The following is a 23,230-nucleotide window of genomic DNA, read 5'->3' on the forward strand; positions in this document are numbered from 1 at the left end:
CTCAACATGGGCAGATTAAAATAATTGGGTTGGAGACGTCTGTTAGATTGCCATTAAAAAATGTAAATAGGAACAGAGAGTGTTTGGCAGTCCTCAACAAAAGCTTATGAGGGGAGAGAGGAGAGTGGGTAAGGAGAGATATTGGAAATGTTTCGTGTTGTTCATTCATCTGAAAATAGGCCTTTGCTCTGCCTCTAAGCTTGTCTGTCTTTCATTTGGAGACTGTAGATGGAGACCTGCCTTTCCAGAGCTTGAGGACCCTTCGCTATAAGCTTCATCATGCCTTGATTTCAGGAGCAGACTTTGGGGCTATGTCTGTATTGGTGTGGTTTGGTGCACGGCAGCTGCTGACAGCCTCCCCGGAGGCCCTTCCTGTGGTGAGGGCTGAAAAAGGCCTTTGCTGTGCCTTCTTCTCACCGAGTGCTCTTTCAAGACTTAGTGTGTCATTTTCCAAAACGTGGTTTGAATCCATAGTCCTGTGTATGTGCTGCTTTTGCCAACGAGAGATGTAAACATGCCCAAAGAAGGGAGTTTCCCTTATGATTCAACCACAAGCAGCCGATGGCCTACAACTGCCTCTCTGCCCAACGCCGCTGCTCACAGCATGTGGGTTGTTAGACCTCTATCGAGGGAAAAGACATTTTACAGCTTATATAAAAGCAGAGTTGTGAAATGAGTTTTTTGTACTCAAAGTATGCTTGACTGGCTTCAGAAGTCTGAAACAGAGATAAAACAGAGTGCGTTCGTCATGTGTTGCTCGGAGATGGCAGCAGTAAGGACATGTCTGACCAAACCCCACTTTGGTTACTTTGAGGTTGGGAGTGCTCCTCTTCCCCCTCTCCATCAGTTTACCAGGGTCCCTGCAGCTCATCACAGTGCTTGCTTTTTCTAGAAACAGAGATGCTGCTTCAAGTTCTCTCATCTCACGATGTAGGCTTTTATTAGATCCTATTATGACTTGTCAGAGCACTCATGTTATCTCTTTTGGAGTCATCAGTTCCTGTAACGGCACTTAAAAGCATGACATAAAAAAACAAAACAAAACAAAACAAAACAAAAAAAAAACAGCAAATGAGTTAATATGTTAATTGATTTGTCTTGCTTTCTGCATTTTAGAGCCTGTGGGATACATGCAGACAGTCTCTGGAGCATATGGGGTGTTTTGTGGCTGCTGGACCAGACGGCTCAGATATAATTATAAATGCCTTGTTTGCATATGTGTCTTGCTACTGCTTCTATGTTTTCACAGATCTTAGGAACACATCAAGCGTAAAACTAAGTCTGGTTGTTGTACTTCTGGTACTTACTTTTCTTTTTGAATGAACTGTGTCACCAGAGCTTAGTGCATCTCACCTGCTTGGCTGTGAACGCCCAGTTTATCTCTGGGATTCAAAAGAATCCAAGAAAGACTGACATAGCATTTTTTGATTGCTTTCTTTGAAAATACAAAGATAGAGAATGTTTTTATTTAAAATAGCACTGCCGAGTCTCCTGGAAGCTATACTGCATGTTACTGATATCCCAGATACTATGTGATGAGCTGTAAGGGACATTCATCTCTGGCAGTACAGTGCTATCATCTGAGTTGAGGAAAGGGGTCTGTCGTGAGAACTCTGCTCAGGATGGGAAAGGTAGCAGAGCATGCAAAGCACTGGAATTGCAGCTCCCATGAGAAACACCAGCGGGTTTTTGAGTGAAAACATCTCTCTTAGCTGCAAACTTCTTTGAACATTTTCACCAAGCCATCAGCTTTTCCACAGAAAACATATTCTTCGTGACTGTTTTTTAAGACAGAAGCCTTATTTTCCACTTAAAAAAAAAAAATTAAAAAAAAAAAAGATTTTTGGTCAATTATATTTCTGAAGCTATTTTTGACAGTCTCATGAGACATTAGTGGCCAGCATTGGTCACTGTGTAACAAGAGATCAGCCAAGGAATTCTCGGCTGCCTGCTAATTTAGTTCTCCTAAGCTTACCCCAGAGGGGTGTAGGTTCCTTGGAATTTTGCATAATTAAGGAGTGCATTAGAAGTTGCTTACAGCCTATGTGTGAATGTTGAATTTACAGTATCAGAATCAGTTGATTGGTTCCTCAGTGATAGTTTACCCCAGGTCAGTTTAAAGTTTTAAGAAGAATATTTTTCAGAAGAAATTAATTTGATGAAGAAGTTAATCCAAAGTAAACAGAATAACTTTATTTTCTTCAATTTTTGATGACCAGTTATATTATACATATCCTCTCCATACTGTGAACATTCTGTATTTATTACATTACCTGAGTAGCAATAGTAGCTTTTTTTTTTTTTTTAATAGAAAGCTGTGTATTGTTGAAAAGAGTATTTTGAAATGGAAAAAAAAAAAAAAAGAAAATTGCCCATGTACTCTGGTAGCTAAAACAAATGTATTAATGATGTAAAAATAAGTCGAGGTGTAGTCTGTGTGCCGAAAAGGAAACAACATTAAAGAAAGAACATTATTGGCGACTGAATAATCTGAAGAAGCCTGATTTACAGCAGAACTCAATATATATCATTGCACTCCTCTGTTTCTGAGCAGGAAACCCTTGCTGTCAATGCACTGTTGCAATTAATATTAACCAATAGGTATTTTAATGGAGTTAAAGGAACATAACCTTGTCTGGAGCTCATAAATACAAGGGGGACAACCTAACTGGATTCTTTGCTCGCACTTTATTTTGTCATTCTGCAGACCATCAGAAAATGTTGGAGATTTTTAGATTGTTTATTTGCAGAACATGAAAGTGGCAGTTCCTTCCTTCTTCACTTGAGTGAGTTTCTGAATGAGTACATCTCCATTTCTAGTTATGCAAATAACAATTTTTCTTTTTGCTACGGGAAATTCAGTGAATAATAACAAAGGACATAAGGGCTGAAGAAACTTGGTTTTGAAGAAAGATGTCAAGTGGCACAAATGTACAGCGTAATTTTAAGATGACCAGCAGGAGGCTGATCTCTGGCTACAGCATTTTGAAGAGGAGAGATAAATTTAGCTTCAGTGTCCTTGGTTTGTGTTGAGATGTAAGCACAACTACTAACACTGCTTGTCTGAGAAGATTATTCAATAGGACAGCTTTTCTTTGAAAGTCTTGTATGGTGCCTTACTCCATGGTGACACCCTGGCTGTGCTTTGCACCACTCTGCCATCGGTAGAATAGAAAGACTGGAAACGAAGCTGAGGAGCTACGTGGTTTGAGGATGTCTAAACTAAGAGGCACTGAAAGTGCTGAGGTGTGCGCTTTGACTTCTGTGGGCTTAGGGTAAGGCTTTGATATTAGAGATGTGTGATGTACGCATGTGGTGGTAGCAGGCAGTACTGGTGGCTGCCAGGTATGCCCAGCACGTACTTCTGAACATGGTTGCTGGCTGCCTCATTCAAGCAGATCATGGCTGCTCAGCCAATCTGGATGTAGCAGTAAACAAAGCATGTGGGTAGACTGATGGGGAAAACATCACATGCTCTCCCTCACTATCACCTGTGGCTTCTCTTCAGCGAGCAGTCCGATGGAGTCCCGAGTTGTATGGACTGAGAAACAGACTTGTCACTCTGCATGCTTATTTGTTGAAAAGCCAGGTAGTGCAGAACTGCAGTTGAAGTCATTGGTGATTCAGTGTTTGTTTTTCACAAATTGCCTACGCTTCCAGCCCACGCACTGTAGATGACAGCGTTGTATATGCGGACTGTGAACGTGACAGACATTATTTATGAAGCAGTGCTTTCATCAAGGCTTTTTTTTTTCCTAGCAAATTGTGTAAAATAGCCTCTGCATCGCTCTTGTCAACGTGGTGTTATAAATACAGCTGGTTTGCTTTGTTGAGCAGAAAGTTTTTAAAGGTGTTTAAAAAAGCTGCAAACTGGCTGTATGAGAAGGTCAGACAGAAAACACCAAGTGCAGTTCGCTGTGCTCCAAGGAATAGCAGCAGCTGCTTCCAGCATTCTTTCAGCTATTCCTAATAGGGAAAGCTTGCGCAGTTATAATCAGTTTTGAGTTTGTACAGCCATGTGGAAGAGGGATTTTTGAGGGGAGACATGCCCCTTCCTAACCACTCCTCATACTTGCTCAAAATGTTTTCTCTGAAATAAGAAGTGGGGAAGTCAGTTGCAGCTTTCCTGCCTCTGATGCACAGGCGCTGTGTGACACAGCTCTCAGCTGTGCTGGACTCCCAGCTTTCTTCCACACAGAGAAAACAGAGATCCAGTTTTCCCCCTAAGATTCATGGCCGTAGGAGCATCTGGCAAACAAAGGTATACGAGGAGTCATAGCTGCTTCAGCTGGGTTCTTTCTTGGATACTCAGAGCACAGTTTCAGGACAACTACATTGTTTTTACCTTAAGCTTATTTTGCAAAAAAGTCGTAGTTGGAGTCAACCTCGTAATTCAGATCTGGTTTGATCAAGTACTGAAGGACACTGAAGACAAAAGAAAACTTAGTTAATGGGTAAGAAAACTGAATAATCTTAAATACGATGTGGTAGAGGTAAGTGGGTTAGAGAACATATGCTGAATGTGATACTTATTTATTTATTTATCTATCTATCTATTTATTTGTTTGTTTGTTTGTTTGTTTGTTTATTGCTTTAGTTTAGTTTGAAGAAAATAGAACAGCTTTGCCTCTGGGGAAAAGACTGGCATTGCCTACCACTTGCCATGCTCTGGAGCTACATCAGCATATGGAGAACCCTCAAACACTGTTGGAGACTAATTTCATTACCTTTCATGTTTTTATTGTTAGACTGAGAGGAATGAAACTACGGGAGGAGTGACATTACTCTTCAAAACAAACTGCATAATTAGGCAGATTTGTATTTGACTGTTTTCATCAAGTGCTGCCTTGCTTTGAAGTCTGTGATGCTTTCTATGTTTATTGTGCTCCGTATTCTGCCTATGCGAAGGCTGTAACGCAGGCAGCTGCAAGAAAACACACTGGGGAGAAAGGCTTCTCAAAAACTGATGGGTTGACAGTTACAGCTGCTGTTCAGTTACAGCTAGGTTCAGTTTGGCAAATAACAGTCTCTGTAAGCATCGGGTTTTATGGACTTGACTGCAGTGTTGCTGGATTTCTAAGTTTTGGTTAACTGTGCTTAACTGAGTGGAGAATAAGAGCTGTTCATCTTCTGGCTCAGTCCGTGAGGAGCTTGTAACTCTAGCAATTGTTTCTGTTTTTCATAACAGTGGGAACTTTATGGGCTATTTTTCCCTCTCTGTGTCCAAAATAAATGTGCTGCCTAAAAACAAAGACAGAAATTGTAGAGTCTTTGGCAGACACACATTATGAACTTGGGGTACCTCTGGCCAGAGGGGTTTGTACAGCCATGTGGAGTTTACAAAATGCACCTTTCTAAGAATTGATGTTGCACCACCGTGGCTTTATCTGTGTGGATCCATTTTACATTTCTTGCTTTGGAAGTCTGTATTTTTAACAAGCCTCCACCTCCATAGATAAGAAAGCATCTATGTGCTTTTTAGTTCTTTCCTGGTATATACACTGGTCCATCAGTCTGATTTGTGACTGTATCTTCACTCAGAGTAGTTTGTATAGTTCCAGTTCAACATTTCAGACTTCTGAGTGATATTTATTAGCATATCAGCAGATGCATATGTGCAGCTGTGGTGCTTTTTTTGTAAGAATTGTTGCAGCAGTGCTTCTTGAAAAGCTGAAGTAGTGACCTTGGCTGTGCATTGCAGGAAGAGCACATGCACTGTTTCAATATACAGAAAACAGAGAAAAAGTAATGACACTAATTAAAATCAGTGACAGTGCTAGTGAACACAAATCCACCTCTTTGTACTCACAATATTTTCCTAATTATTAGACTTTCTGAATTTTCTGTACTTCCTGAGCTTTTCCGTAGAGAATTGTCTGTGCAGGGTCTTTAAGAGAGCAATAGGAACACTGGAACAGCTGTCGGTAAGGGTGGGAATTTGATATCTCATGTATTAAAAACAACCAAACAACCAAACACAATGCCAATAAACAGACATAGATTGCCAGAGCATCTCAGCTGACTTGCTGGTGCATATCTCTGCCAGGATACCCACTATGGCTACTAGGACAGGGTAGGGTTTGCATGTGTAAACATTGTGAAAGTGTGGAGTGATTGTAAAGCAAATGAGCAAAGCCACCCCATCTAATTGCTTACTTTGTACATGTTTGAAATGTGCCTGTCCTTGCCTCCAAGACATACACATATTGTGTCCCTAGCACCTGAAGTGGTGTTAATAAGACAAACTCAAAACTCATGACTCAAAGAAAACTTATTTAAGAGGAGGGATCATACAACACCTTTATTTCAGCATGGGCTGGAAGCTGGCGCAGTAGCTAATTGTGCCATAATAACCTAAATAACCGGAACCATTTTTGAACTGGAAGTGGGTAGTTCACTTGCACATGGAGACAAACTTCAGTGAAATAACGTTCTCTCTGTGAGCAGCAGTGCGTGTTGATGGCAGGTCCTTCTGGGTGTCCCCATGCCAACTTTGAGAGCCATCTGTTCACTCGCTGTGCTTAGCAAGTCACTCTAGAGGGACGTAGCAGCCTCTATCATGGGTACGTATGGAGGTGGGAGTGGATGTTGAGCATTCAGCAGCTTCCTGATGAGGTATGGGGTAAGGGTGAAGCCTGGGTCCAGTTTGTACTCTAATCCAGTTGGTAAAGCCTTTGTCCTGATACCTCTCTGTTGTAGCTTAATAACTGAGAGCTCTTGTGCTTCGAAAGGCAAATATTTGGAGATGGCTTGCGTTTTGTTCCCATTGGCTTATGTCAACCTCCACACCTCTCCTTTCAGTGGTAGTATGGCTTTCCAACCAGAGCTGGTATGTAGGTAATCTGGGCAGCTGTTCTGCGTGCAACAAATTTCATTTTCTTTAGACCAAGAAATAATACTTTCTGTAAGTACTGTCAGAGTATATAGAAAATAGTAATTTGGACCACTTGAAACAATACAAATGGGGTTTTGTATTTAATTAAAGGCTTTGCTATTGTTAGTCAAATCCCAGTCCTTGGAGTCTTGAAATTAATTATTTTATTTTTCTTCTTAATGAGATTCTGGCTGTATGCTTGAGTCATATAATACAAACTCTGTGTATCTGAAAAGCTTAAAATCCAGAAGGTAAACTAAAATATTTGTATATTTATAAATCTTGTGTACGATACTTGGTATGGTTTTTTGAATCATTTGGAAATGATAACTTGTGCTTTCTCACACATTTCCTTCAAATAGTCAGTTAAGATTATTATTTTTTTTCTTTTTTACTGAGTATGATAGAAATAGATGCCACTTCTAGTCTGTTAAAAGCATTTACCGCAGTCAAATTAATCCTTGTTACTGAATCCAGAAATTGCTAACTTATGTGCTGTACTAGCTGCAGTCCCAGCAAGAATCATCAAGGTTGGAAAACACCTCTAAGATCATCCAGTCCAGCTACCTACCTACCACTTTTATCTTCCACTAAACCATGTCCCTCAGTACGACATCTAAATGTTCCTTGAACACCTCCAGGGACAGTGACTGCACCACCTTCCTGGGCAGCCCATTCCAGTGCCTGACCACTCCCTCAGTGAAGAATTATTTCCTAACATCCAAACTCAATCTCCCCTGGCACAACTTGAAACCATTTCCTCTAGTCCTGTCACTAATCACATGGGAGAAGAGGCCTATCTCCACCTCACCACATCATCCCTTCAGGTAGTTGTAGTTTTCTGTCAGAAACTACAGAAGTTCCTGTGTTCCTTATTGCCTCACAGGAACATTGTTGTACTGCTTCAGGATGAATAAAGCTACAAATAAGACTTACGCTTATATTTGTTTAGTCTAGGTTGTTTAAATGTATTTCCCATATAGTTTAGGCCTTATGTTTTCATATGCTTAACATCAGCCTCATTAGGATTAGGAGAAAGAGCAGTATTTCATATGCTTAGTAAGAGCTTAACAGAATGCCGGTCAAGCATTGGAATGGGTTCCCCAGAGTGGTGGTGGAGTCCTATCTCTAGAAGTATTCAAGAAACATGAATGTGACACTAAATAATAACATGTTTTAGCTGTGGGATTTGGTAGATCTGGCTGATGGTAGACTTGATCTTGGAGACCTTTTCCAATCTAAATGATTCCTTGTATGCTTCTATGAATATGGTATGAATGGAAGTTCTGCAGTGCACTGGTGTGTGCAGCATGTCCTCTGGCTCCCAAGTCTGCAGAATTGAGCCAAAATTGTCCTCCAGATTGATCCCATCTACTTATTGATTTGAGACAGAGGTAAACATAGACACAGTACATGACTTCTTGTTTTGCTTCATATGCGAGTGAACACTGAGCAGGAACGTGTTTGTGTTGGTAGCAGAGCCTGGAACAAGGTCTATTTAAGGCACCTTTGCCACTAAAAATAATATTGAAGCTATTGTATCTGATTTGGAGTCAGCTGCCATTAGCTTGCCCAGTTCACGTTATTTCTGGTCAAGCAGGAAACTGTTTTTACACTTGAGAAATAAATGGCAGCAACCTGTCAAAAAACTGATGAAAGTAATGACTCTTATTATCTTAATCAGCACAGGCTATCCCAAATCTCTTGTGGTGAGGCTGCTGAAAACACAATGTATAGACAATTGCTTTGGTCTCAAGCTGTATAGTTGCTGCAGCTTGTTACTGCAGTTTGTTAATGTACACATCCAGCAACTCGCAACCAACAGCATTAAGCAACAGGGTGGCTTAATTCTCTTTTATTGACAAAATCACAAAGAAATATGTTCACACAAATTCCAGTAGAACTTCACCTACATTTAGAGTTTTTTAAGATGCTGTTGTCTCCATTTTGGCAACTCCACAAAAGTACTCAGACTCTTTTGGCTCTAATTGTAATGCTTCTGAATCATAGAATGGCCTGGGTTGAAAAGGAGCACAATGATCATCTAATTTCAACCCCCCTGCTATATGCAGGGTCACCAACCACTAGAGCAGGCTGCTCAGAGCACATCCAGCCTGGCCTTGAATGCCTCAAGATATTGATGTCCAGTGAAGCAAGGCGTCCTTAAAACCTGATCATGTTGATTTTTTTGATGCATTTTATTGGAGATTGGTGTTCTGCATAGATAAAAAGTTTGGTACAGAGAGGATGTGTTAAGAATGAATGTTTTCCTAGGCAATACCTGTTTTACTTCAGTCACATAGATTAATGTCAGAAGAAAAATGAAATGCATCTCCATTATACAATTTTTTGTTTTTTTTTTTTTAAGAGAACGCTATTAACTATTCTAAACATGAAACAGTTCCTGAGGAATTTGGAAGACTTGGAGAGGTTGATCCTAGAAGAACAGGAAATATTTTGCCCTTTATTTTAACAATTTTAATACTGCTGTGGAAACGCACTTATTCTTCCGCTCCCTGTTTATCCTTAGACTAAAGTTAGATGGGCTTTTCTGGCTTTTCTTTTTTTCTCTCTTTTTTTTTTTTTTTCATTTTCTTTTTTTTCTTTATTCCCTGATAAATGGAAATTACCGTTGTGGTATTCTAAACCATGTTTCTTTACCTGGGCACAGGCCTGTGCTGTTTCATTACATTAAATATTTCTGCTGGTGTTGTGCATTCTGCCTGCCCTGTGAGGAATGCCAGCCTGCCAGCATCCTGGGGGATGCTTGCTGTGCAGAGCGCCGATCCCAAGTGTCCTGTTTTCCAGTTGACACTGGGAACAAGGCAGGATACAGCTCAGAATGAGGAAGTGCCTCTCCTTAGCAATGCCATGGTTATATTAATTGCCATTAAATAGCTTTGATACCTACAGTGCTGCTTAGTGAAGTGTGATCTTTTGCCAAAACCAATAGCTTTTTCTGCACATGCATTATTTAGCATGCGTAAGTATAATAGAGCTTGAGATAAGCTAACTTTCATGCAGGACTCCAAAGTGATACACAAGATCATCAGGCTGTACTTACTCTCTTCCCAGTGGAGACATTAATAATTTTTCCACTGATGTCAAAGGGAGCAGGATGTCAACCTAGATAATGACGTTAATGAAGTCAGACTTTCTTAATGAAGATTAATTGTTGGGGGCTCTATGTTTTGTATGTCTGCCTTTGAATGCCTCAGTGTCATGCAGAAAGTCTTGTGCTTCTTCATACTTAATTATGTATTTAGAGATGCCATTTTGGTAATCTGAAAAGCATGTCTCCTTTTCTCATACCAGCAGTCGCTTGGAGATAGCTGTTCTGATGCTTGCTGTGTTTGGAGAAACTGAAGCAGTCTAGGTTGCATTAATTTGTAATGGGATCTGGAAAGAAATACACTACATGCCTTTGGAGAATCATCTGGAGATGGGATGGCAGAAAGAATGAGGTTGTTGCACACCCATATCATGCAGGTGTTTACCAACTCCTGATTAATCCAAAAATGGCCTTAGTAAAGGATTAGGCATTTGTCCTTAACTGCATGTAGTGCTGGATACTTTCTGTAGTTTATTCCTCCTTTCCCTTCATGCCCTGCCAGGCATTCTGCTTTGTACCCTGGCTCTAGATGAAGGAGTTGCAGTGAAAGGCTGTCGGATTGAAGCAGCTTCCTATCAACATCGACTGGAGAGAAGTGAGGAAGAGAGAGATTGTGGGTACAGACATCCAGATTGTGCTGGGGGAATGTGCACTGTCAAAATTTGAGGTTTTATGGTTGAGGAGTGTGGAAGTTATATTAGAGTTGAAATGAATTACCAGCGTGAGAGGTTTATAAAGAAGTAATTACACACAGTTTTATGAAGCTTAGGGAAGTAATTAAGCAAACAAAATTAAGATATTTTTGTCATATTATTGCAATATAATCTTCTTGCATGTGGAATATTGAACTCCTTTACAGTGGTGATGTATCTAACTATAAACACATGGTTAAGCATTGCTAAGGTAAGAGAAAAAACAAAGAAGCATAATTGGTTTTAATCTTAGTGGTTTCAAATGGGTTTCAGCAAAAGACTAATGAAAAGTAGACAGCTAATCTGATAATGGTATTTACCTAAATGAGTACAGACTAAAGTCATTAACATTGACAATAATGCAGTAAGATAAAAATTGCTTTCTGCACCTTGCATTAAAATACTGTATTATCTAAAACTGCCATGTGTGAAGGTTCCTATTTGCCTACCCTGTGCACGATCCACATTGCTCACAAAGGCTTAAAGCTCCATAGTAATCAACAGAGGTAATGGCCAATGTGTTTGTTATCTGCATTCAGGATCCCTTGCAGAGTTTATCATCCCATTTCTGTACTGTACAGAAGAACAAGTCTTTGCTACAACACAACTGAAAGACTGTTTTGGAGGCTGAGGGAACGATGTAAAGTACATGAGAGTAGCCTACAGATGCCTAAGAGTAATTTAAGAGCACAGCATTGCTGAAAATGTACCACTTGGGTTTATTTCAGAGCCACTGGACACCCAATCCCTAAAGAAAACATTTGCAAAAATATCAGTAAAACTGCAATCAGTATCTTGTTGAAAAGTTTTTATGACGGTGGACAAGAAATATGGGAAAAGTGGACAGATTTTTCAAAGGCATGAGATGCAGTTAATCATTCATCTCCTTTGCTGAGTCATCTGCTCTGGTATTTCAGTTACATGCCTGATAAGTGAACTGCTCGGTTCTGAGGAGGAAAGATGTTAGATGTTAATGGGAAAGCCAGAGAGAAAAATGCGAATGTGAGGGAAAAGAAGTGACTGGCTGGCAGAAGAAACTGGAGAAGGCTTTTAGTCTGGTTAAGGTTTCGTAAAAGTCGATTATGAAAGCAACCTCTCAACTAGCAGTTTGTGCCTATCAGGGTGATCACTTTATCCCAGAGCAATATTTCTGTTTACAGTCTTGTCTGCTGATTATTTTTCTTCTTGCTGATGAAGGAACCATTTGCAGATCATGTTCTAATTAGTCCCACAGTCTAAACAGAGAAAAAGCTGAGTATGTATGTCTGAACATACATACAGGGCATAGACTTCAAAAAGCAAATCCCCTGACTTGGTGCTTAAAAATCTTATGTTCCTTTTAAGCTTCTGCAAGGAACTATGTCAGGCTATTAGTTGAACGTGGCTGATGAAGTGTGCCTCCTCAGAGAGAGAAAAAAAGAATGTTCTCTGTGTCTGTCCTGCCCTTTTCTTCCTTCGGTTGTCCCACATAGTACAGAATAGTTTTACAGAATTGGGATTTTTGTAAGTGCACTTGTACCCCTTCCCAAAGGTATCTTGACTTCTCTGGATCTCTCCCAAGCCTGCTTGATGTTGCAGAAATTCACTGGCTGTGTGTAAAAATTCCTCATTGCATTAGAAGGGAGGTGAAGCTTTTAAGTTACCTTCTGTAACCACAAAGCATAAGAGTCTATGAATAGATTAAGACATAAAATATTGTACTTTGGCTCATAGAAGACTGGTATTTATTTGCCAAATAAAACAGAATTTTTCAAGGAAACATTTCTTCACCCTCTGCTTCAACAGATTAGGAGATTCCAGTGGCCCTAACACATGATCTTCCATAAATATTTCAGATAATTACTCATGTGTTCCATTAGCATAGTAAAACCCTATGTTAATGTGACCTAGCAGAGATTTTATCAAACACATCAAGTATAAAAGAAGAATGCCTTATGTAGTGCACAGAGACTGGGCAGAGTGATTCCAAGTTCTTTATTGCTGCTTAACAATCTGTCGTGGAGTTTGAGGATGCATCCGACCATTTTTAGCCAACAAGGGCCATGCTGGTGAGTGCCAAAGGTGTTTGGGGAGCTTACAGACTGACAGAATGAAAATCTTGGTTGAGAGGAACAATCTTCATCTGGTATGGGACTTTCTTCTTTCTCTTGGTTGTAAACCTTTGACATGTTAATTTTTATTTCTTTCCATATTTTTAAAGAGAGAGATGAAGTGCAGCCATAATAAGGTAAAATTAGCTTGAGTAGGATTGCTAGGCCAGTGCTGAGCTGGCTGATTTGCTCATATAAAGCAGGAGAGCTCTGCAGAGAGGCTTCCTTGGTCTCAAAAGCAGAATATTGATGCCAGTAAATGTTGTCTTTTGGAGTTAAACTCGTGGCTGGGTTCAGCAGCTCAGCTATGGCATTGCAGTGGCACAGCTTGCTGCCTACAGTTACAAAGCTACTCTGAGGTGAGGTAGAGGGTGCCTCCAGAATTAGATTTGCCCACATTGATTTTCATCAAAAAATAACAATACTTCATGTGTCCATGCATAATTCCAGTTAAGGAGTATATATTTAACTTGTGGTAGTTTCTAAAAGCCCCATATTCCTCCTTGGTTTTTGTGCTCTACAGGAAACAGGATATGTTCTAAAAACTTTCTAGTCTTAATAAGCTGTTAGCTCACAATTTTCTATTTTTAATGCCTTCACATTTCAAAATTAAAACATCCCAGTTATGCCTACCATAATAAATGTATATCTATGATACTTTTGTTTATGAAATTGCTCATCTAAGAGAAATAGATAAGATAAATCCAGAAAAATCTACCCCAAAGGCCTGTAGTTCTCTCTTTTTACCATCTTGACCATAGAACATTTTGTACGTGAGATGTTCATAAGGATTGAGTTGCGTATTTCTGCACTTGTAAATTTTTTTCTTCTGTATTATCATGATTGGAAAGGAATTATTTCTTGGTATACATTGTCTGATGGTGGATTCTGTTCTTGATCACTTTTAACTATAAATGACAACGGCTTTTTCAAAAATGTAAACATTTACTTGCAGTTTCGCAAAACAGGTTTATATGAATCTCTCTGCTTTGGTTTCACTTGAGTTAAGCTAGTCTTGGTTTACATCACCTTGCAAACCTTTTGTTTGAGACTACTAAATCTAGTTAGTCAGCAGTGGAGCAGTGGAAGAGCAAAAAAAGAAAAAATTCCAGTGGTCAAATCCTGGGCTAGTGCAAAAGTTTGCATATGTGATACATACAAATATACATATCATAAAAAATATTGGGTGTAGTATATTCATTTAACATGTAGATACAGTATTGTTCAGTTCAAGGTGTCAGCTTCATCTTTCATGATTGCCTAACAACTTGCAAAAAAAAATTTACAGAAATAAAAGCTTCTTGAGGAACTCAAACATATTTCATGGTTTACAAGAAAAGTCCTTCAGTGCATTGTTCCTTTCAGCTACATTGCTAGATGGTGCTGCATATTTATGATGTTCTTACCTCTCATACATGTGAATACAGTCATAGCTCTGTACAGAATCACAGAATTGTAGGGGTTGGAAGGGACCTCTAGAGATCATGAAGTCCAGCAAAGTCCTTCAAAGCAGGCTCCCTACAGCAGGCTGCACAGGTAGGCGTCCAGGCGGGTCTTGAATATCTTCAGAGAAGGAGAATCCACAACCTCCCTGGACACCCTGTTCCAGTGCTCCGTCACCCTCACTGTGAAGAAGTTCCTTCACATATTGCTGCAGAACTTCCTAATGCTCCAGTTTATGGCCGTTTCCCCTTGTCTGGTCCCCACAAACCACTGAAAAGAAGTTGGCCATGTCTCTTTGACTCCCACACTTAAGAAACTTGTAAACATTAATCAGATCCCCTCTGAGTCTTCTTTTCTGAAGGCTGAAGTCTTCTTTTCCTTGTAGAAAAATGTGTTCTCTAATTATGCTTTGATGAATTCTAAAGTTCTTGTTTCAAATTAGTTGTCAGTCTTTCAGCTACTCTGTGTGCTTGTACTTCTGTTAGACTGATGATTATTTCTCTTATCTGAATTAAATACTAGCTATGAGAATGGCTTTTTGTATATGTCATCATATGTGGGAGATAAAACTTACAAAGCTTTTGATTTTGTTTCCGAACATAATTGGTACCTTACAGAGATGTAGCATATCTCATGTTGTTTCATTGTATAAAGTGTAGCACATACGTTATAATGGCTTTTCAGAAATCTAAAACAAATCATCCTTTAGTCAATCTTGCTTTAACCACAGTCACTTTGTAAGGAGCAGGTAGGATGTATTGGTAAAGAAAATTACTCACAGAACAGCTCTGGGGACTGGGATTAGCAAACTGGAGGAGATAAGATGCATGTTATCCATAGACCTGTAGAAATCCAGGTCTCTGAATGTGCATTGAAGGGAATGAAGTGATGATGGACTACTGCACAAAGAAACCAAGCTGGGAAAAGCAAACAAGGGTTTTTTTTCCTGCTTTTTTGCTTTTGATTACTGGAATCCCAGTGTTTTTGCAACGGTACATGCTTAAATGTTTTCAGGCAGAATTGACTTTGTTTTGCATGTCTGTACTCCTTTTAAGGAATGTTTGTCTTAGGAAAACAAAGATATTTGAAAAGTTAGAGAAGTCCAGAAAAATGGCCTTTTAGAAAAGAGGACATGCATTGTTTCTCCTTGCAGTAGAAGAGATAGTTATGTTTATTAAATTGCATATACCGTATGATGCTTCATATTTTTCCATTTGATTTCCTGTAGGGTGATTTCACTTGGAACAGCATGTCAGGGCGCAGCGTTCGGCTGAAGTCAGTTCCCGTTCAAAGTCTCTCAGAGCTGGAGCGTGCTCGGCTGCAGGAAGTGGCTTTTTATCAGCTGCAGCAGGAGTATGACCTGGGATGTCAGATTACTATCCCCAAAGGTAAGTGCACGATAAACCATCTCTGTTTAGATTGCTGAGGCTCCTCTTCATAAGCCTCTGACTTCATATCTCAGTAATAAACAGGAGAAAATAGTACACTGTTTGCTCCACAGACTTTTTCTTCTGCTTCACTTTTTTGAAACTACAAAAATGAGTAGTAATGGTGTTTGTTATGTCCAACATAAGCCACTGGGGGTGGGATCACCTGGTCAAGGACAGATACCTACAGAGCAGATAACCTAAATCAGACCTATTCATGCTGAGATCCCCTGATACTCAGTTGAAAGAAAAAGGTTTTTCTTGCACTTCCTCATATCCAAAAGTATATATCTGTCTATGTCAGATAGATCATTCCCTATAAGTGTGGTTTTTTTCACTCTCTACTGGCTCTGATGAAAGGCAAGAACCACTAGTTTAGATATCTTCTGTATCAAATAAAGTGAATCATAGTCAACTTTTCCTAAAGACAGTGGTCTTACAACTTTCCTAAAGTTGTAGAGAGCAATGAAATTGCCTCTTGGCTTCCTCTTTTCCGTACTAGACAACCCAAGTATCCTCAACCTCTCCTGACAGGACATGCTTTCCAAATTTGTTACCAATCTTTGTTGTCATCCTCTGTACACTTTCCAGTAATCTAGCACCCTTTTTTTTGTTGAGGATTGCAGAACTACACACAGTACTCAAGATGAGGCTGCACCAATGCTAAATACAGTGTATTGCTTCCAGATGGTCTGATCTAAAGGTTGGCAACCCTGTCCATGGCAGGGTGGTTAGAACTAGATGGTGTTTCAGGTCCTTTCCAAACCAAGCTATTCTATGTTTCTGGGAGAATCACCTTTTTGGCCAGCTGGCCATGCTGTCTTTAATACCTCCTAAAATCTGGTTTGACCCTTGGCTGGCAGGGCACACTGCTGATGGATGCTGAGCCTGCTGTCACCAGCACGTCCAGATTCCTTTCTGCTAGGCTGCTCCCTAGCCACTCATCTCCTAGTCCATACCTGTGTCAGGCATTTCTCTATCCCAGATGCAGAACTGAGCACTTAACTTCATTAAACTTTGTGCTGGCGCTGATTGCCTGTTGCTCCAGTGTATGTAGATTCCTCTGCAAGGCTTCTCATCCCTCCAAAGTCAACAGCACCCCCAAGTTTAGTAGTAGGGATGCATTCCACTCCTGCATTCAGGTCACTGATAAAAATGTTGGCCGGGACTGGCTGTAGAATACTTTAGTTTAGACCCTTTGCAGAGACAATTCAGATGTCCTCTTCATGTTCCCATCACTCCTGAATGGTGTGGAGTGCAAAAGTATGTTAAGAGGAGAGAGGTAGCCGTCCAATTGATTTGCTAATATCACAGGACTGTGCAAGTGGGAATTTTCAAGTTTCAACAGTGTGAAACTTGCTCAGTCACTCCAGGCATGCAGGAGTACAAGTAACATAAAACTCAGACACAGCTATTTGTGTCCAAAGTTAAAACTGGACTGAAGGTCATTAAAGGTTTTCTGTAAAAACAAAGTAAAGCAAACCGATCAACCAATTAAAACACAGAAACAATAATAACAAACAAAGAAAAGGTGATGTGTTTGGCCAAGTTACAGGAAGAACTAGTATAGTATGTTTGAGAGAGCTGAGGGAGCTGTCTAGGAGAGATCTATGTATAGAAAGGCGTGCTCTAGAGCTCTCTTCTGATTGAGCGAATGTTGTCTGAAAACATTCAGAAGCAGAGGTTAGAAGAATAATCTCTATATTAGAAAACATAGAAAGCATTTTTAAATGTTGGGATTCTTTGAGGTTCTTTGACTGTTCTTCAAAAGCTACAAATGAATGACTCTAGAACAGGGCCAGCTGAGCATTTGCTTTCTGCAAGTATTTGAGAAATTACTTCTACTGGCACAAGTACTATGGAAAGTAAAACCCCTTGTTCTTGGGTGACAAGTGTTTGTACCAAGCATGCTTGCATGGAGGTTAAGTCTGAGTACAGAAGCATCTGCCTTATGTTTACAGTCGCAATGACATCAGGTCATATCACTACTGATAGCTTCATAATGTTTCAGTTCTGCCATGCTTAGAACACCACTTTGTCACAGCAAGTGCAGTTAGCCTTTTAGGGCCCATCTGGCCATTCGCACACTAGGAGAGGAATGCGTGCAATGTAATACCTGGTATGTAATCCCTCTTCATTTGTATTGCATCCATTACCCTTAATAAAACACACTACTAACATTTATATCTTAAATATCCTGTGGTCACAGAGAGAGGACCACTTCCGACAGGAGTTTAACTGGCATGTTATTTAAAATATGTAAGGTTGGATTCTGGTAAGCAATTGGAATGAATTTAAAAACAATGACTCCTGTATGTATGACAGAGCTACTTCAAATTTATTTTTTTGTTCTCTTGTTTTTCTGCCTCATCCCTTCCTTTCGTTTTCTGGAATCAAAATCTTTCTCAGTTCCATGGCACGTCTTCATCTGCCAGTGATAACTGGCAGTGATACCACAAATCATTTGTACTGTCTTTAGGTTAATGTGTTAATTTGAAGGGTTATCAATTCCAAGCAGAGCATTAGTTTCTTTACTAACACAGTTATTCCATAGAATATTTTTAGTTTGCTGTCTCATGTTCTCACTAGCACAATATTAAGTTTGTAGTGCAACTTATTTGCAGTCACTAGTCAGTTTAGAATATACTATGCCTTCCTTATTTCAAGGAAGTAGAATCTCTTTCCAGTAGAAGAAAGGAAAGAGAATGATGCAGTTCACTTCATGAATATGCTTATGTCTTTCTGACCTTCCATTTGTGTCTGTACTTTTCTGCCCGTAGTGAGAAAAATGAACCTTATACAGCTTGTCTACACAAGAAAACAACAACTTGGTAACTCAAGTCTCATATCTTTTTTTCAAAATAAAACAAGTATGAATGAGTAGGATAACTTCTTTCCTTCTCCTTTGTTCATAAGCTCCAGGTACCTCTTGGGCAGAGAAGGTATTGAATGAGGTTTGTTTGGAGCAGTTTCCACAACAGATATTTAGGAAATACTTTTACAATAAGATTTACTTCACTGAGCCCGAGAGCTTCTTGTAGTTTGTATTTGTGAACACTGGTAGGCACTGCTAGGGCCTGATCAATTACAGTAAATGAGGAGTTAGGGCACCAACTGCAACAACATCTGTCTCAGTTTTAAGGTACGACGTTAACCTCTCTGAATTAACCTGAATACGATTTGGATGTTCTAGAGTCACAGCTGCAGTTTTCACTTCTCTTTATTCAAGAAAACACTGTGACTGCTTATGTTCTCACCAGTCCCAACAGGTTGTGTTGTCATCTTCCCAGCTTTGGAATGGGGCATGAGGTATTGTGGAAGCAAGCAGTACAGGAGGAAAAAAGGAAACACTTGCCACTAATTCTGAGTATGGCTTAGGTAGGTGTATGTATACCAGTGTAATATGCAAACATTAATAGTTTATCTTTTTTATTTAATCCTGCTTTTACTTTTATACAGCAGAGGTGCCAGCAAGTAGTGCTTGCTATCAGAACACTGCTCAGAGTCAGATTTAAAAGAAACTCTTGCCCCACTGACGTTTGAATGAAATGTCCCCTAAATACCATAGGAAGAATATCAGCTGAAGAAGTGGCTCAATTTGTGACTATGTTTTTCTTATCTTTGTAATAGTTTGTATGGGATTTGTGGATCTGCCAGCATTAGCTTGCAGAATTGATGACGCCTCTTGTGAATTCTTAAGTGGGTATCACCTTTGTAGTGACTGTTGAAGATGGAAAAGGAGAAGATACTGAAAGGCCTCAGCACAACCAGGAGTTAGAAAGGGTTCTTGTGCTAAAGAAGTTGTAGGACTAGTCAGTTATGAGACACTGCACAGAGGTAGAGAAAAACTCTGATGTAGAAAAAAAGAGTTCTTCTCTATTTTTCAAAAAAGGGGAAAGAAAGGAAAAGTTACGCTGAATTTTTCTATCAAAGTTTGGAAATTCTGCCCTGACTTGGATAGAGTAGAATTTGAATCAGCAAGAGATATACAGTATCTAGGTTGTACATAGGCCTCCACAGAATCTCACTCTTTCTGTGATTAGGTATTTTTGGTCCTATCTTTCTAAGTCATTTCAGGACAGAATTTCAAATGTGGTAAAGTTGACAGAGGATCTTTTGCATGTGTACCAGTTCAGAAGTTGTACAGACAAGGACCTCAGATGTATATTTTCATTTTACACATGTCATTTTTTCTTATAATTAATAGTAACAAATCCCAGTATTAACCCATGTTTCAGATCGCATACTACTATGTGATCAAACTTCATTTTTTGTATGAAAACTTAGCACAAGAGTTCAGGCCCAAGGCTTCAAAATAATGTGGTAAAATATCTTTATTGCAGTCTCGTCTTCAAAATACAAGATTGATGTGTCTAGGATTGAACTTTGATGTTACACGTTCACCCAGAATTGTTAACAGATCAGATGCAATAGATTGCAATACATGCAGTAGGTTGGATGAAGGCCAGACCATAAATCTCTGATGAATTATCTTGTTTTTCTTGGCTTGGGTCACAACCTTAATGCTAGGTTGATGTAGTATTTTTGCTTTAGCACATGCCACATTCCAAAGTATATTTATGCTATGGTACAAGTGCTGCATACGCTTTCTTTATACCTTTGGGTTTATTATTTAAATGTTTCCCAAATGTTTTGGAGGGAGAATCTGAAGATAAGTCACAGAATTGTCTTCATTTTCCAGATCTGAAAATAAACTTGCCGTCCAGCTATTTTAGCAAGCGTACAACGTGTAATCAAAGAAATTAACTGCCTTTACCAAGAAGAATGTTTACTGTATTGTTGCAACCTATGACAAGAATGTACACACACACATTAATATTTACTGTTAGCAGCAACTAAGTCATACACAGCAGCTCAGTAATTATAGCAAGTGTTCTACTTTCTGAGGTAATTTCTTTTTAGAGTTATTGGGTCAGCTGGAGAGAGAGAAGGTGATGCTTAATTTTAGTGGTTAGCTAGCATTTGTCAAATCTTGTTTTCAGTTCTTTTAGTTTGTTATAATTGTAATACATATGATCTCATATCGTCGTTAGAAACTTAAATACAGTTCCAATCGTTTAAGGAAAGATTATTGCTTATGCTGTTTTAACATGTACTGTTGGATGTTTTTGTATGTAAGATTTGTAGCCAGTTTCACCAGGTGTGGGATGCTGTGCATCTGCTTCTGTGAAGTGAGTATTAGTCTTCTGTAGGACTTCCTTCAGTAAGGTAAATTTGAAGTACGTAATCATAGACTGAATGTTGAGGCAATTCTGTCTTTGAAATGAAACAAAACACAAGCAATTAGGTTTTCTGAATTTTTATTGTTCACTGGTGCACTTTGTCCTCAATATGTTTCAGTTAAGCTCCAAATAAAAATGGGAATTCAGTTATGTGTCCCCCACTTCTTGTTTATTTTGGCAGGGAGTTGACTTTTGGTTCAGTTTTTTGCTTACTTTACTCATCATTGTATTTCATTATCCATTTTCCTTAAGACTGAGAATGAGTTTGATTTTTATCTGGACTTGCATTTTTGTAAGTGCTCCAAGCTGCTCATGGTTTTTAATCACTGACCATGTTACATACTGTGTAGATAGTTATACCAGGAGAAAGCATCTAAGTAAACTGTAGCTGATGCTTTGTGGAGTTACAAGAGTAGATGCTTTTGTGCTGGTATACAGTATGCCTTTTAAGTGAAGAAGCTTACTATTACCACTCTTCATGCCAACCTTTGCAGATGCTTGTCATATAATACTGTCTCCAACATGGTGCCATAAGTCCATGCAGCATTTGTAAGATTTGCTTTCAATACAGCAGTATTCATGAAGGTTATATTAAAGACAATCAAGACTGCAAGCTAAATTCTGCTCTTTAACACTACATTAGTCTTCAATCCGGTTTATCAACCTTGCTCTATCAAACCTGCTCAGAGCACTTGATGAAAGCTGTGCATCTTGCTGGCTTAGGATGGAAGTTATATTTTCTTTTTCATTTTTATTTTTCCCCCAAATCCCAGTTTTCCATAAAATGTGAACTTTTCTTTCCTCTCAAGAAAAAGCACTATCTCTCAGTCTGAAAAGAGAAAATAAAATTCACTTAATGTTTTGAGCTGGGAGAAGTCCCAGCTGCAGGATGGAGGCGTTTGGAGCAGTCAGCCTTGTAGTCTGCTATGCAGGAATTTGTCAAACTAAAGGTGACAGAAGCTTTTCCAGACAGGGTGATACGCAAGCCAAAAAGCATTTTTATTTTTTTTTCTTCTCCACAGAAGGAAACTTGTAGAAGCTTCTTGCTGTGGTTTGTTGGGTTTTTTTATTTGTTTTGTTTTGTTTTGTTTTTCCAGATTTGGCTTTTTGCAACAGTTGAGAGGGAAAAAAAAAGTGAAATATATGAAGCTTGCAAGAACATAAGTTTTCTACTAATAGAACAGAAGAAGTAATGTATCTTCAAAACGTGAATTTGTTTAGTCATCTGTTCCTTTTTCAAACTTTGTTGTTAGGCAGCTATTTTATGAAAGTGTAACCTATGTAACCCTCAGCAAATTGATTTCCATGATTTTCTTCTATCACATACTAGGAATAACGTATCTTACTATATGAGTAGCACAGTTCCACCTATTTATTCAGTCAGGTAGAAACAGGCTAATAAGAATTATAAGAGAGAATGCTTCATTGTTCAATACAAGGAAAAAAAAATCTCTATTTCTCAGCCTCTGGGTAAACAGGTGCTTTGATCAAGAAGCGGCATGCATTATGGTAAATGCTATAGGAATACAGAAGTACAAAATACTGTGATCAACTTTTCCATATACCAAGGTTATAAAACAGTTGTTGATGACAGAATCCTGATGGGAGGTTTTCAGTATTAGGGTAGGGTAATCCTAAGGGCTTGTGTTGTTATTTGAATCCTGACTTGTGTGGGCTTAGGGTAGAGCTCTTATAAATTCAAAGCCAGAGACCGCTGCATGCATGCATTTGAAATATGTAAAGTCCAATTAAGTGTAGATATTACTTCAGAGATATTAAAAAATTCCTGTCTCCTATTAATGCCTCCTATTTTATTATGCTGGCCCACAGTATCAGGGATGGATTCAGTTGGTGGTATGGCAGTAGAGGTTGAACCTTCCCACCAATATCCCATTATAATTTGTTGCCATGTTACAGATGGCAGCAGAGGGGCACTCTGACGCAGTGGCATCTGACATGGAAGTGTGGATGAAGTAAAGGGGTGTCGTTGATCTCCGTGTGGAAAAAATGGCACCCACTGGCATTCATTGACTATTGCTGAACATTTCTGGAGACCAAACAGTGGATGTGAGCACACTGAGGGGTGGGTGGTCCATTTCAGCAGTGGTGACAGTGACAGCAGGTCACCTGCCCTGGTGCAGACTGTTATGAGTGCAGCATGATGACTCTTCACTGGTGAAAATGCATAGCTACTGGTCGTGACTATGTTGAAAAAGAGTGTTTTGTAGCTGAGAATTTGCTCTATCATACTATGTTGTTGTGCTCTTTGTATCAATTGTAGTTTAAATGCAAATAAATAGGAGGCATTACTTTTGGAGCAACCTACATATGAAGTCATTCAGCATTTTG

At 39.3% G+C, this 23,230-nt stretch overlaps 1 protein-coding gene across 9 annotated transcripts in view; it reads left to right on the forward strand.

The window, feature by feature from the left end:
* ARHGAP6 (Rho GTPase activating protein 6) overlaps nucleotides 1-23,230 on the forward strand; it is a 303,096-nt gene that overhangs the window by 230,436 nt on the left and 49,430 nt on the right. For 7 of the 9 annotated variants that reach the window (XM_090125755.1, XM_031596111.2, XM_090125778.1 and 4 more), the window contains one exon: nucleotides 15,440-15,599. In XM_090125755.1, the coding sequence (XP_089981881.1) occupies nucleotides 15,440-15,599 (160 nt within the window). Of the gene's footprint in view, nucleotides 1-3,494; nucleotides 4,262-4,287; nucleotides 4,455-15,439; nucleotides 15,600-23,230 lie in introns of those variants that run through there. The other 2 variants (XM_090125762.1, XM_090125796.1) reach the window with 2 other exon arrangements.

The sequence above is a fragment of the Phasianus colchicus genome, chromosome 1, assembly GCF_987193195.1.
Source record: "Phasianus colchicus chromosome 1, bPhaCol1.hap1.1, whole genome shotgun sequence".
Taxonomy (NCBI): domain Eukaryota; kingdom Metazoa; phylum Chordata; class Aves; order Galliformes; family Phasianidae; genus Phasianus; species Phasianus colchicus.